At 39.3% G+C, this 15487-nt stretch overlaps 2 protein-coding genes across 15 annotated transcripts in view; one reads left to right on the top strand and one right to left on the bottom strand.

Annotated features, from left to right (window-relative positions):
* The window catches only part of SEC24D (SEC24 homolog D, COPII coat complex component), a 445620-nt gene that overhangs the window by 148332 nt on the left and 281801 nt on the right, over window positions 1–15487 (bottom strand). For 2 of the 5 annotated variants that reach the window (XM_084973066.1, XM_084973063.1), the window contains 2 exons: window positions 4868–5097; window positions 1528–1655 (listed from right to left, as the gene is read on the bottom strand). The gene's annotated coding sequence lies outside the window, so the exon portion shown is untranslated. Of the gene's footprint in view, window positions 1–1527; window positions 1656–4867; window positions 5098–6034; window positions 6090–15487 lie in introns of all 5 variants that reach the window. The other 3 variants (XM_021100700.2, XM_084973065.1, XM_084973064.1) reach the window with 2 other exon arrangements.
* SYNPO2 (synaptopodin 2) overlaps window positions 13096–15487 on the top strand; it is a 166538-nt gene continuing 164146 nt past the window's right edge. For all 10 annotated transcript variants that reach the window (XM_021100699.2, XM_021100698.2, XM_084973058.1 and 7 more), the window contains exon 1: window positions 13096–13379. In XM_021100699.2, the coding sequence (XP_020956358.2) occupies window positions 13275–13379 (105 nt within the window). In that variant the 5' untranslated portion in view covers window positions 13096–13274. The remainder of the gene's footprint in view (window positions 13380–15487) is intronic.

The following is a 15487-nucleotide window of genomic DNA, read 5'->3' as shown; positions in this document are numbered from 1 at the left end:
ATATATTAGTTAAGGTTGTGTTTACTGTGTTTCCATTTAATTCAATGTGATTCTATGCAATTTCATTCCATGGGTTTTTACTGAGGAGCTATTATTACCTTCAGAAAACAAAATCTGGGACATACTGAAATTGGTTCCCTGGCCATGTTGAAAGGTAAAGGGGTTCCCTTGCTTGAAGGACAGAAAAAAGAATCTTCCAAATCACTATCTGGTTCAGCAATTCTATTATACCCAGATGTGAAGTCCAGGGGAAAAGCTGGGATACGGTATAGATGATCCATCAGGAAATATTTTTGAGGCCCTAGTAGGTTGCAGGCACTATTCTTGATGCCGGAGAATTCAGACTGAAATGCAGTCCCTGGCACAAATGAAACTATGGATGAAACCATGTGCTATCAGGGGCTCATTTCACCACTCCATTCAAGGGAATGATGCTATATCTACTGCTTCACGGTAAGATACTGAGTGGGAAAGCATTCTGTGTCAAAAAGGGGATAAACCACCATGAACAACAATAACAACAAAAATAAACCAAGTGCTTCCCATATTCCAGCAGAGTTGAGCATCAATTTACATCAACAGTTCTTCACAACAGCCTTTTCTTTTCCATATATGAGGAACCTGAGGCTTAGAGAGCCATGGTCACCAGTTAGTAGGTGGCAGAACTGGGACACAAACACAGGCCTGTCCTTACTACAAAGAGCTATGAGGAGTAATGAAGTCTGGTCAGCTGAACACCTCCTCTCAAACTCAAAGGTGGCTATTTTACCCTGTTTTTACTTAGTTATTGCTGGTTGCCTTGCAAATAATTAGCATTTTTCTAAGAAATTCCTCACGTTTGTGGGAAGTCCATTGTACTGACCTGCAGTGAAAAGCTATTTCCTTCCAAAACTGCACAGCTAAGGCACCTGCATTTCCACCCAGAAAGGACCATCTTAGAAAGCAAAGGGAGTGGTTAAATGAAAGAGTTATTAAACAGTTATGATGTGCCAGGCACTTGTGTAAAATTTGTTTAAAAAACAGGTGTTTAAAAACATCTCATTATGGGAGACTTCATTTGTTAACGGTGGGATAAAGAGCTATATACATGAAATGAAAAAAATAAATGAAGTGCAAACACAAGCACTGCTAATATTAAGACATTCTAGAATGGCTATTTAATCTCATTTACTTTAAATTGTTTTTAAATAATGAACATTAAAAACACTTCTTTTATTTTTCAGGGCACCTCCAAAAGAGAATACCAAGGTTCAGAAAAGATAAGCGATACACCCAAGGTGGTGTAGAAAATAGTAGCAGAGCTGAGGTTTGAATACATGCCAAGCTTCTGCCTCTGAAAAAATATACGTACAGTATCTTGCTTGGCCAATATTTTTATGATTTAAATAATGATAGCCACCACAACTGCAACAGCACGGAATAGATCTCTGCTCAAGTTTCACCCCCTCAGGACAGAAAGCTTTCCCTGAAGTAGCCACCCTCTCCCTCCCACACCCCTACATCTTAATTTTTCTTCATTGCACTTACCACCTTCTGACAAAACATATGGTCATTTGTCTTTACTAGTAGTCCTTCCTATTGGAATATGAGCGTCTAGAGGGCATGCATCTTGTCTGAATTGTTCATTTCCATATCCCTCATGCCTAGAACAGTGCCTAAAATTAAAAAAAAAAAAGTTATTGAATGAATTAAAGCAGGTTTTTAAAGTTAACATAGCAAACCTACGAGAGGTTGTCAGCACGGTATGGTTTTGTCTCAAAAACATTACTTTGGTGAAATAAATGCAGCAATTTGAATTAAATTTTTGCTTCACAGGTTAAAAGTGACTCCCAACTTACGAAATCATTATTCATTATCTAAAATTTGGCGTCATTATAAGGTTTCACCCAAGAACCCCATCAGCATTATTTATTTTATTTATTAGGCATTTTTAATAGTACCTTAGACATTTTGTCATTATAAATGTGAACGTATCTATTTTAAATATCATTACCTTCCAGAAGCCTAAGGGCAAAGCAGACATTTTAATTTATCTTGTGATGCTATAAAGTTACAGAGGGGGTGGAAGGATTGATGATAAAATGAAAAGATCAGAAGACAGACAATTAAATTATGAAAATCCAAAAAGTGTAAGTTTTATCTATGAAAAAACCTACACAAATTAGCTGAAAACTACTATAAACATCTAAAAATCCAGATAAAGAATGATAATCTTATTAACTAATTGTTTGATACACCTCTTTTTTTCTTACAATTTTTTATTGAATTCTCTTTGATTTTCCTCCTTATGAGACAACTTTGTAATATCTAAGGGACATGTAAAAACAAATTCTTCACTGGAAATTTTTATGTTTAGCTATTGAAAAAGTTTCCACAGACTAGTTTGTGGTGACGTACATTTCAACGTATGTTTCTCTTCTACTGCCCACATATTTACAGTGTCAGCACCCTTAGAATGGGTTGATGTTATGGTTAAAACCTCTGGCCCTGTCTTTAAATGTTTCCACAGCAAATGAATTGGCACAACACATGGTGAGAGTGTGCCTGGGAGCTATGCATTCCTGTGCTGGTGCAGCTGGCAATAGCTTGACATGAATGTGAATTATATATAGCCCACCAAACAAATATATTCCACCAAAACCCAGCTGAAAAAAACTCCAAATTTATTGCAAGCCTTTGGCTGAACTCCAATAATGCTCCCAAGTTCTCCACCACCACTTGGAGGGAAGTCGGAGTGAAAAAATAGAAAAATCTTCACCAAATTCAGTTCAAGTATTTTACTTAGGCAGATTTTAGAAAGGCACATGAACATGCGAACACATTGTTGGTATTCCTTCGGGGGTCTTGGAAGGGATCTTGGAAGGGAGGATCCAGGGCTTCTGCTTCATTAACTTCATGCTGGATTCATGTGTAATGGGTGCACATTATTACACTTTAGCTACACTAACCTCCATCTCTTTTTTTTTGCATTGACAAGGCATATTTTTGCCCTTCCTCCCACTCTGCCTACCTTTCAAATAACTGTCTATCATCTGTGTCTCAGCTCAGGGAGGCTTTTTCTGAGCTCCTTTGTGTATCACTCCCATCACTCTGTCATATCACCCTATTCCTTTCTCTTTTTAGTTCTCATTTCTTGATGAAGCTATTTTGTTTACTTATTTATTGTCTGGCTTCTCCAGTATAATGTGGTCTCCAAGAGAGCAGGAACGTTGCCTAGGATGCTTATAGCTGCATCACCCAAACCTAGAATATATAGCCTCATTCATTCAAATGATTTTTTTTTTTTTGGTATTTTTAGGGCCACACCTGAGGCATATGGAGGTTCCCAGGAAGGCTAGGGGTCTAATCGGAGCTGTAGCCACTGGCCTATGCCACAGCAATGCCAGATCCAACCTACACCACAGCTCATAGCAATGCTGGATCCCTAACCTACTGAGTGAGGCCAAGGATCAAATCTTTGTCCTCATGTATACTAATCAGATTTATTTCTGCTGAGCCACAGCGAAAACTCCCAAATGATTTTTGAATGAATGAATGAACTATAAGCTCAATAGTACATAATATCTTTTTAATTAACTTAAGTATGTGATTTTTATCATTTTAATCAAGTTATGCCAATTCTAGTCCCCCATTTCACTGGGTTGGCAGTAAGCCAATCTCAGGTATGGCTAGGGCTCCTCCTCCCCAGGGTTTGCAAGGGTATTAGAATTCAATGGAGAGGCAAATCATCAGTCATTGCCTTCACTGGTCACTGAACTGTCCATGGTCTTGTCCAGAAGCCAGGTCCTAACTGCAGCTTCTAGGACATGCATGTGGCTGAAGAAATTTGATGGGAGTTGGGTGTTCGGCCTCCCTCTAAAGACTTTGCAGCCATTTCCCAGGGAGCACTTGCTGTTCCTTCTCCAACAGTAATAAGACTGCTGCACTACTTGAGAGACCCATTGACCGCTAGACCCTCCTAGTAAGGACTAACCCTCTCCCTTGCTTTTCTCAAGGACACTGCTCTGGGACACCTTGCAACATCATTTCATGAAGTTTAGACCTTATGAAACTGAGAATCACTGTTACCACCTTCTGTTTCTGCTCAGCAAAATCCCTGAGTTAAGGAAATTGTAAGGGCCTCACTACTTTCTTGGAACAGGAAGAAAGGGGAAACCTGAAGAACAAAATAATCCAAATCTCAAAAACACTCTATATATTCTTGTGTACTGGAAAGGAAATTAACTGGCAATTTGGCATGTCTGTATGCTGTGCCTCTTTGTTATGGGCTATTTTTTTTTTTTTCCTTTTTCTGCCGACCCCACAGCATATGGAAATTCCTGGGCCAGGGATTGAATCTGAGCAGAGCTATGACCCAAGCCACAGCTGCAGCAATGCTGGATCCTTAAGCCACTGTGCAGGGCAGGGTATTGAACAGGTGAATCCACAGAGACAAGGTGGATCATTAACCTACTGCACCACAGTGGGAACTCCTGGGCTACATTTTATCCCCCCAGATTCATGCATTGAAGTCCTAGCCACCCAGTATCTCAGCATTTGGGCTCTAAAGGTAATTCAGTTAAAATGAGGTCATTAGGGTGGGCCTTAATCCAATTATTGGTATCCTTCTAAGAAGGGGAGGAAGACACTTGGAGAAGACAGCCATCTACAAGTCAAGGAGACAAGCCTCAAAAGGCTCTGCTGATGCCTTGATCTCAGACTTCTAGCCTCCAGAAATGTGAGAAAATAAATTTATGTTCTTGAAGCCACCCAGTCTGTGGTACTTTGTAATGGAGGCCTAACAAACAAATATACTCCCTTGTGCTATAAGATTACTCAAGGCAGAACCTCTAGGCTCTGTGTAAAAGGAGGAGTTTCCTGCACATACCTCCTTAGCTCTGCAAGCCTCCAAGATGGAACCTTAAATCACTAGCAGTAGCAACAGTGGTGGTTTCTCCCCAAACTACGTTCAGCTTCAAAGCAAGAGCAGGCATGTAGATACGAAAGGAAAATGCTTTTAGGAGAGCCTGAGGGTGTCTTCTTTCACATGGCTCCTTCTCTCCTCCATTGGAATGCTTCAGAGCCCAACACCACCTGCTCACATGGCATTTCACACACCTGCATTCCAGAAAACAATACAAGTCTGCAAGTGGCAGCAGGCCCTACTGCGGTCAGCTTATGATGAACTGGTGATTCCCCAGTAGTCAGAGAGTTGCATAACTGTTAAATATGAGTTCACAAATGTTTATCCATCATATCGATTATCTGTATATGCATTTTAAACACTTAGGATAAAGTTCTGATATTGATCATTAATTCCAGCCAGCATGTTTTCTCCAGAGGTTAAGAACAATCATTTGAAAAGATGTTGTTGTCTTTGTCTGGAATATTAATTTCTTCTCATGTATATAATCTTATGTCTAATTGTTGTTAGTCATTTTTTGCCAGGAGAAAAAATGAAACAATACAACAATAACAAAATACATAGTTTCAAAGCTCCAAATTTTAACAATGACTGTGGAGTGTATAATTTAGTATCGACTCCAAATAATGATTGTAACTTGTGGAAAAAATGATTTTAATCCTGTGAAATCAGATTGTTATGATCATTATACAACTACAGATGTGATAAATTCATTCGAGTAATTTTAAAAATAAATAAATAAATAAATAATGATTTTGTTTGTTTAAAAATATAGAAGCTATCAGGAGTTCCTTCGTGGGACAGTGGAAACAAATCCAACTAGGAACAATGAGGTTGCAGGTTTGATCCCTTGCTCAGTGGGTTAAGGATCTGGCATTGCCATGAGCTGTGGTGTAGGTTGCAGAGGCAGCTCATCAGATCTGGCATTACTGTGGCTGTGGCATAGGCCAGCAGCTATAGCTCCAATTCGACCCCTAGCCTGGGAACTTCCATATGCCGAGGGTACAGCTCTAAAAAGCATATATATATAAAACAAAAATAAAACTATAGAAGCTATCAGATATATCTCATCTTTGATAATTCATTGACTGGATTATCTAAAACATCAGAAAAAGGAAAGATAATTTTTACCTCACATTTTTCCTTAAAAATTATCTTTCTGATGTTTTAGATAATCCAGTAGTATCTGAAATACAAAAAATGCAATACTTATTAGCATAAATATAAAGTAGTGAAATGATATAGTCAGCAGACATCATGAGTCACAGCAATGTATTTCAGTCTTCAACATTACAGACAAAATGCCCTCAAGTGTTTCAGAAAAATCAGATGCTAAAACTGTTTTTTCTACTATGTCTATTTAATTTCATCTTCATCATCCTAAAGTGTGTGTGTGCTTTTTGAAAATGAATCTTTTAATATATATTAATCCTATAAGGACTCAATCCATATGGTTTCATTTGGTGATTCATTTAAATTTAACTCACATTAATTAATGGTGTAAGATGCTTGCTACATTTTTTTCTAAAGGTCTTTTAAAAAGAACCAAGTTTTGGTGGCCCAAAAGGAGGAAAAACTTCAGTTTGGCTTTGATAGTGAAATCACAATTTATTTTTCCAGTTTTTGTCATTCTAAATTCCACCTAATTTTATAATAATGTTGTGAGATAATAGATATTGGTCTTTATCCCTGGTTCCTCACACAGAGCTCCTAAAAACCCTTGTAATTTCCTAAATGATAAGAACACTGGGGCCATCTCTTGTTCTAATATTGGTCTTTGACCTCTGTTCCTCACACAGAGCTCCTGAAACCCTTGTCATTTCCTGGGTGATAGGATTGCCTTTGTTCTAATGAGATGACTCTGGGTGAGCTCCTGGATGGCCCTTGAATGAAGGAAGGTCACCGGAAAGACTAAGCCATTATTAGAAGCTTAGAATTTTCAGCCACACCCCCCATTCTCCTGAGAAGGGCTGAAAATGGAGTTAATGATTGATCATGTCTATGTGATGAAGCTCCCATAAAAATCTCAGAAGAATGGGGTTTGGAGAGCTGAGTTGGTAAACACACGGAGGTGCTGGGAGAGTGGTGCCCCTGGACAGGCCGTGAGAGCACCACACACCTTCCCACATACCTTGCCCTATCCATTTCTTCCTTCTGAATGGCCATCTGAATTCTCTGTCACATCCCTTAATGACCTGGTCAGTGTGTTTCCCTGAGTTCTGTGAACCACTGTAACAAATTAATCAAACCCAAAGGAGAGGGTTGGAACCTCTAATCTATAGTCAGTTGGTCACAAGTTCAGGTGATAACCTAGGCTTGCAGCTGTTGTCTACAGTGTGTGTGTGGGGGGGGCAATCTTGTGGGACTGAGCTCTTATCTCCTGGTAGATAGTGTCAGAATTTAGTTGAATTCTTGGACACCCTGCTGGTGTCCTGAGAATTGCTTGTTGGTGATGCTGGGGATCCCCCCACCACCACAGACATACATTGGAATTGTGATCAGGAACCAAAAGAGATGTTCACTCTTTTTGCTGTGATTCTGAATTTTTCTCCAAAATAATGTTACTATATCATTTATAGTGAAGGGTACTTCTAGTTTTTTGAAAAATTAGACAAGAGACCATAGACATTAGCTCAAAATGGAAAGTCATGATATTTTTGAGTGAAAATTTGAATTAGGAAAATGAGGAAGAGACAGGAGGTAGGCATGGGTAGCCAACGTGAAATTATTGTAGAATACGTCATTCTTAATGAATATTTTTGCTTCACAGTATGCCTTCCCAGTACATGTTAGGCTCAGAAATCCTAACAGGCTGTCAAAACTTGGAAAGATAATGTAAATTTTATTTGCTGAATGAAAAATTGAATAAATGGTAGTATAAAACAGAACATCTCTTAAGTGGCATAGAAGTGGAGTTGGTCTAAGAAGATCATTTTCAAAACCACTTAAATCACATTTTTTCCCTTAACAAAATATTTCTTTTGCTCTTGACATGATTCTTAAATCCCAAACATAATAAAGAGCAGGCTTATGTGTCATTTGACCAGGGTTCTGGTTCCCTTTCTCTAATGGTGTCTCAGTTTCATCCCATTGGGTCTAGGATTTAATTTTGCCCTCCTTGCAAGCTAATAAGTGACCCTGTTACTGTCTTATGGGTGCTGAAAGCATATGTGAGACTCTTGGGTAGAGAAAAGAATTTTATTACTTGGGGTTCAGCAAGCAGCATGACCATCAGTATGTTTACATCTGTTCATCTTGCCCCAAACTCCATAGGGTTGATATGATATGAACCAGTCGGATGCTTCACACACAGTGGGTTTGCATAACAGCTAAAGAACACTAGATTTAGTGAGTCCCTTCCTTTTATTTTGTTTTTGGCTAACAATCAACTAATAAACTTGCTCTTTGTCCCTAGTTGAGAAATTACCATGTTTTTGAAGGTTGCTTGTTGCAAACACAACCCTGAGAAATACCTCAGCAAAAGAAGCACTAGGATCTTGAATTCTGACACACCTAGAAAGACATGTCGGAGCCTCATGGAGGACTCTCCCACCACCACCTTGTGGTAGTTTCATCCTCACATTGACTTTCCCAAGTGCAGTCAATATCCATTGCCCCTGACAGCTACCTGGAAAAGTTTTGAGCTTTCCTTTGGTTGGACCATATGTGAGTTAATCACAGGCCTGGGGACTGTCTCTGACTTAGGCCTAGGTTTGTACCCATTCCTGAACTAGTCTCTGTGTTAAGGAGGAAAGATTACTTTGATTGCTTAGATCATCCATGCTGCTGAGGTGGGAAGATCAATTTTACCTACCCAATAGCTACCAATGGGGCAAAATGATAGGAGGCAGCCATTACCTAGTTCACATGGTCTCTGAGTGGTATAAATCAAGAATTTTGCTCTATTTAAGGTTTTTCTAAGTCAAATGAAGCAGAGAGAAAGAAATTAGAACTATTTGGTTCTCTTTTCTATGCCTTTATTCTGGGAAATCTTATCTCTTTTTTCATTCTACTGTGAACTGGAGATTGGCATTTGCTAGCTGCCTCTACACGGATTGAATCGTGAGCCACTGCAGCTGCTGACCCTCGACACCCCCTGAAAGGAGCTCAGGGCAGAGATAAGGAGTGAGGCACTCTGTACCTGAAAACAGTTCTTCAAGTAGTTAGATATTTTCAGAAGACTTTATAAGATCCAATTCTTGCATCTCCTGGTATCTAGAAAAGCACTACAATCCTTCACAGTGATGTCTGCTCCTCGTGACTAGCAGTAACCTTCATGAGACTAGCAGCAAACTTCTGTTAAATGTGTGCTTCTGCAGGTACCTCCCCCCTTCATCAAAATCACACATATACTGACATTCCCCACTACCTCTTTGGAGAAGCATTTCAGTGCTATCTAAAATGCTGCTTCCCAGGTTATAGTCTTCATTTTGCCCCAAATAAAATTTTCAGGTGGTGCTTTTCTTTTCTCTTTTCTTTTCTTTTTTTTTTTTTCTTTTTTAGGGCCACATCTGTGGCATACAGAAGTTCCCAGGCCAGAAGTCAAATAGGAGCTGCAACTGCCAGCCTACACCACAGCAATGCCAGATCTGAGACATGTCTGCAACCCACACCATAGCACACCACAATACCAGATTGTCAACCCACTAAGTGAGGCCTGGGATAGAACCTGAATCCTGGTGGACACTAGTCAGGTTCATTACCTCTGAGCCAAAATAGGAACCCCAGTTATGCACATTTTTAAATTTGACACTACTCACATTAATTGAGCACCAAATAGGTGTCAGGAAGTGTATTAGACTTGGAGATCTAATTCTCAAAAAGTCAGAAATGACCCCTAAACTCACCGAATAATAATCTAGAGAATGATTCACTTTAGACCGTTTAGGATGAGAGAGAAAAATACAGAGTGATGGTAACACATAGAGCAAGTATCTTGAACACTGAAAGGAAGAGTTAGGAAAACCTTCCTGGAGAATATGATATCTAATCCAAAACTAGAAGGATGAGTAGGAATTATCAGGTGATCGGTGTGTGGGTGTGGACTAGATAGCTTGGAAGAATGCCTTAGCAGATGGAAAAACTAAGCAAGTCAGAGAAACTAAACATAGTTCTGTGTGTCTGAATCATAAAATTCAAGGTGAGAGATGAGGTGGGAGAAGATGTGAGGAGCAGGAGGCAGAAATGTTATCTATGTAAAGGAGCTTTAACTTTTCTGAGAAGCCTTAAGGACTTTGAACAGAGGGAAAACAAGGAAGATACTATATTTCAGAAGTCTCACCCTGGCTATAGAATGAAAAATAAACTGAGGGTAGAAACGAGGCTTGGATAGAGACTAATTAGATTGTTGAAGTCCAGCCCAGAGAAAGAGTAATCATACCAGCAAAAATGGGATGAAGAAGCAAAACTGCAATCTATTTAGAAGTTGGAGCCACAGGTCTTAATGAGTAATTGAATGCACAAAATGAGCATGAAGAAATATATAATGCCTGGAGACAGGATAGCAATGATAAGAACAGCTATTTTGAATTCACACAGGCAAAGGTTCAAACCCTGACCCTATACAGCATCTAAGTATGAGTTAATTACCAGCAAAAGGGAGATACTAATAACTACTTAGCATGGCTGCTTTGAAGATAAATATATAAAAAAATAAAATAGTATGTGTCCAGTTCCTGACACAGAAAAAATCTTCAGTAAATTATAGCAATATGTCAGTTCCTGTTCCTATATCTGAAAGAACTGTTTGGATGGAGCAGGTGTTCCTTGAGTGCAGCAGTGAGGAGTGTGCTGGCTGCAAGTTAACAATAAACTGGATCTATAGCAGTTTTTAAAAGTATGAGTTATTGTTATTATTATTATTATTACACAATAAGAGGACTGGAAGTGGATAGCTATTGGCATTAATTCAGTCAGAACTGGAGTATTTGCTTTTCTCCTTGGCTTTACCTCATGGTCACAAGATGGCTGCCCCAGTTCCACCTTCCAGCATCACATTTACATTTAAGTCAGGGTCGAAGGGAACCATGTAGAAGAGAAAGGTAATGGCTTAGTCAATTATCCTGCGATGGGGAACCTAGAAGGAGAAGATAGGATCTGGGGGAGAAATAATGAACTTGATTTTGAATATACTGAGCTTTAGGTTTCTGTGAGCTAGTCGCATAGAAAGAAGTTTAATAAGCAGTTGGATATGCTGGCTTGGAGTTAAGGAAAGGGATCTGGAATTGAGGGGTGGAGGTTAAATTCCCTGGGGTAAATGACAGAACCCATAGAAAGGGAGTAAGGTGAGAAGAGGACCAGGACATAGCCCTGGCACAGAACACCAGCATTTAATGGATTAATTGAAGCCAAGAACTGTTTAAGGCAAGAGAGGAATGGTTAGTGAGGCAAGAGGAGAGCCAAGAGCATGTTGTATCCTGGATGCCTCAAGAGAAAACAGTTTAAGGAGAACGTGGTCAATAATATCAAAGGCTACACAAGAGAAAGACAGTAATAAGATACTGAGAACTTTTCCTTTTGTGGGGACAGAAGCTAAATTGGAGTGGGTGAAGACAAGAGACAGGAGAAAGTAGAAAGAATAAATGTAAAAAGTTCTCTTCTTTTGTTTTGAGTTTATATTTACGATGTCACTTGTAAAATTCTTTTTTTAAGGAAAGATTTTTGGTAAAGTCAATTCACCTTTCTGAAGAGAATCAAATTCGGAGTGAGAGTCTGGTCCCCATGACCCTCAAAGGATCTCTTCTGGTGCTAACAGTCTCTGATTACGGATCTTTCTTACTCTAGTGATGAGACACAAATAAAATCCCATGACATGTTTGGGTTCTGGAAGCAGGACTGTGTAACTGATCATTGTCTAATGCTTCCCAGTACTAAAACAGGGAAAGTGTCTGTAAGTCACTGGTCTAGTGCCACAAACTAACTTTCCCAGGCTCTTCTTTATTTAGCTTGTTTTTATGTGGATGAATGTCATGGAAAATAAAAGTATTATGGGAAAATAAAAATGTTCCATTTGTACATTTAGTAGGATGTATTCAGATTTAAAACATTAAAATGTTTTGGACCACATATAAAATCAACTTTTATATTGGACCACCCCGACTCAGAACACATGACGGAAGAACTATAAAAGAAATTTGTCCATGACATAGCATGCAGTTGGCTGACCATGAAGATTTAAGAAGTTTTCTTCTTGTTAAGGAAGAAAGAAAATGAAACATTACTTTAATTTTTAATGAAAATTAAAAATATTCCAGGAGTTCCCGTCGTGGCGCAGTGGTTAACTAATCTGACTAGGAACCATGAGGTTGCGTGTTCGATCCCTGGCCTTGCTCAGTGGGTTAACCATCCGGCGTTGCCTTGAGCTGTGGTGTAGGTTGCAGACGCGGCTCGGATCCCGCGTTGCTGTGGCTCTGGCGTAGGCCGGTGGCTACAGCTCCGATTCGACCCCTAGCCTGGGAACCTCCGTATGCCGCGGGAGCGGCCCAAGAAATAGCAAAAAGACAAATAATAATAATAATAATAAATAAAAAATAAAACAAAATATTCCAAATCGTGCAATTAGATATAGTTATAAGAACGCAGTTTCCAGGAGTAAATCCTTCCTCCCTCTTTTTGTTTGTCTCTTCTTTCTTCTGAACTATAAACACACCAGTTCAGAAAAGTACATTTCAGAGTAAAAGGGTTTTTTTTTTCTTTTAAATAAATGTTTTGCTTTCTTTTATTTTCTCTTCTTATGGGATTAGTTCTGCAGGTTGCAAACAGTAAAAGCTAAGAAAATGAATAATTTAATCCATTTTAACTCCCCTTGTCTGTTTCAATCATCAGTGTGGTAATTCTCAAAACATTTATTTGAGAGAATCTAATCCTCTCGTAGTTGAGTTCTCAGAACTCATATTTTAGGATGTCACTCGTGGCCTGCAGCTTAAAACCTTCATGCGTCCTCTACTATTTATAGAAATATTAAATGGAAGTTTTCCCATTATTCTTTCTTTTAAGGGCTGGGATTTAATCAGGAAGAACTAGAGAACTTTTGGTTCCCCCACCCAGCCCCGCATCTTGCTCAAAATGGGGACCTTTTCTTACGTGTGAAGCTCTTTCGGTTCCCTGAAGGTGGGCTGAGCAAAGGAGCGTGACGCAAGAGTGGGTTGCGTCCTCAATGCCTCTAGCGCCTCCACCGCCTTGTCAGTGATCCCATTAGCGGCGCAAACTCGCAGCAGCTGCGACCCGGCCAGCGGCGGCGGCTGCAGCCCAGTCTCTGTGCGCCCCAGTACTGGTCCTGGGCGGGACCCCGGAGCTGAGTGCACAGCCTCAACCGCACGCAGACTTCGTCTGTCCTTTCAAGCTCTTCATGCTACCCAACTAAAAGAAGAAAATGGGCACGGGGGATTTTATCTGCATTTCCATGACCGGCGGGGCGCCCTGGGGGTTCAGATTGCAAGGTGGCAAAGAGCAGCAGCAGCCCTTACAAGTTGCTAAGGTAGGATCACCGGGCTGGGAAGGAAGGAATGAAAGCAACCTGTTGGGTTTTTCTGGCTCTGATTCAGCAGTCTATATTTAAGTTTGATTTTGATGCTGATTGAATTCTTCTAGGATGTGGGTTTGGTTTTTCTTTTCTTTTTTTTCCCAAACGAACAAAAGAAACAAACCAACCTTTGGAGAGTAACATAGGATGTATGTAATAAACCAGTCGTTAATAGGGGGTAAGAAGGTTGCTGTAATTGTCAGATGAAGAAAAGCCTAGTTAATCAGCTTCTATAGCAACCAGCAAGATACTTGGAAAAGTTTCTTCTAGGCAATATTAGAATATACAGTTGAGTTATTGTTTCATGTCACTTTACTTGGCCGGGCAGAGGAGAAATGCCCAGCTCAGCATAACCAATTAGCTTGGCTATTTGGGGACTCTTATAAAGTATTGGTAGTGACATTCATTATACAACATTCATGGGAAGGCTCATTTGGAGCAATAATTTAAAAAACATGATGGAGAGGTCATAAAATCTACTTGAAAGAATACTCTTTTAAGGATTTGGCTAGTAGATAGAAAAATTCAAGTACTTTCTTCCATCATGCGTATTCTTCTGGCTAATATGCTCAAAATAAAATTCAAAGGCACTGGGAATACACTGTAACTTAGAAGTAACCTTGAGATGCATCTAATAATGATTTTAACTATTTTAGATATTTTTACTTCCATTAGCTTGTGTGTTTCTTAGCTTAACATATTTACCAGTTTGCTTGTGGGGATCTGACATTGTCTAATTGTGATTCAGTTAAAACAAGTCTTAAAATGCATGAAAATAAGAAGGCTTTTACTTTCTTTTAATACTAAATTGAAGTACTATATGAAAGAACGTTTGATTAATTTCCTATTTTATACTTACCTTAAAAATGGATCTAGATCTTTATGAAATATATGGACTCCTAACCTTTGTAGTTATTCTTTTCTTTTGGCTTATTCCTTTTTTTTACTGTTCACTGTGAAGACAGGAGTTTCTTTGAAATTTTCTGCACCCAGAAAACCCTTTCATAATGTGATGGTGGAATCCTGCCACCTAGTGAAAATTTCAAACATCAAGCATGAAGCATAAAACAGGAGATGAAAAGCAGAAATTTTTAGAACTAGAAAATTTCTCAGCGATCACCAGTTCAATCTGCTAATTTTAGATGAGCAAAGAACCCAGAGAAGTTAAGTACCTTGCCTCAGGTCTTCGGCTTGGAACTGGCAGAGTGATTAAAGGGTACAGAAAGCTGGTTTTTCACTGCATTTCTTTAGGAGTCAGTGGCAGGCAACATCAGACAAAATATTAATGCCTAATTCAGTGTATGTAGAATTCAGGAGACTGAAGTGGATTTGTCCTGGGTCTAGAATAGCAGTTGGCTGACTCCTGTTACTGAGATTTGGGTTCTAATTCCAGCTCTGATCTAACTTGCAGCCAGGCCTGAGACCAATCACCCTCCCTGACTCATCTGATGCGTGTGTGTGTGTGTGTGTGTGTGTGTGTGTGTGTATGAAAGAGAGAGATGATTATCTATAGTTTTTTCTGCGTTAAAAAATGATTAGAGTCTTCTAAAGAAGATAAAATTTCTAAACGACAATGGCAACGTCCACTTTTCTTGGTCTTCCCCCCCTTAATTAACACTTATTATGTTCTTATGCTAGCATTATTTGTTCTAGAAAACCCTTGGAAAAGTGTTTGTCACTTTCTGTGTTGTCAAGGCCATGGCCTTACTGAGATGGCTGTTTTTCATTTATAACATTGTCAACTCAGTTCCAGTAAAGGTCTCTCATTGAGTTCACGGTAAATGTATGTTGCTTGGCATAGACTCTCCTCTTCTAAAGACTGGTGAAAACCCATTAGAGCCAGGTTACCTCCAAGTAGGAGGATGTGAAGGAAAAAGACAGAAAAGCTGGATAGGGGATGGCTGCCGGCAAGTAAAATGCTCATAGTTTTGAAGAAAATGAAAAGGAATAATTTGGGAATTGAAAATATTAAAAAAAAAAAAAGAATTTCAGACAGTGCTTGAATCATGTCCCTTAAAATGGGTATGCTACAAAGCAGTTCTATGGATAATAATACATTTTTT

This window comes from Sus scrofa, chromosome 8 (assembly GCF_054392235.1).
Source record: "Sus scrofa isolate SSC_HxYL_T2T_F1_AM1 chromosome 8, Sscrofa_HxYL_maternal_Yorkshire_Landrace_v2.0, whole genome shotgun sequence".
In the NCBI taxonomy this organism is placed as follows: Eukaryota; Metazoa; Chordata; class Mammalia; order Artiodactyla; family Suidae; genus Sus; species Sus scrofa.
Note: the sequence above shows the minus strand (reverse complement) of the source record. Positions and strands in the feature narration are given on the sequence as shown.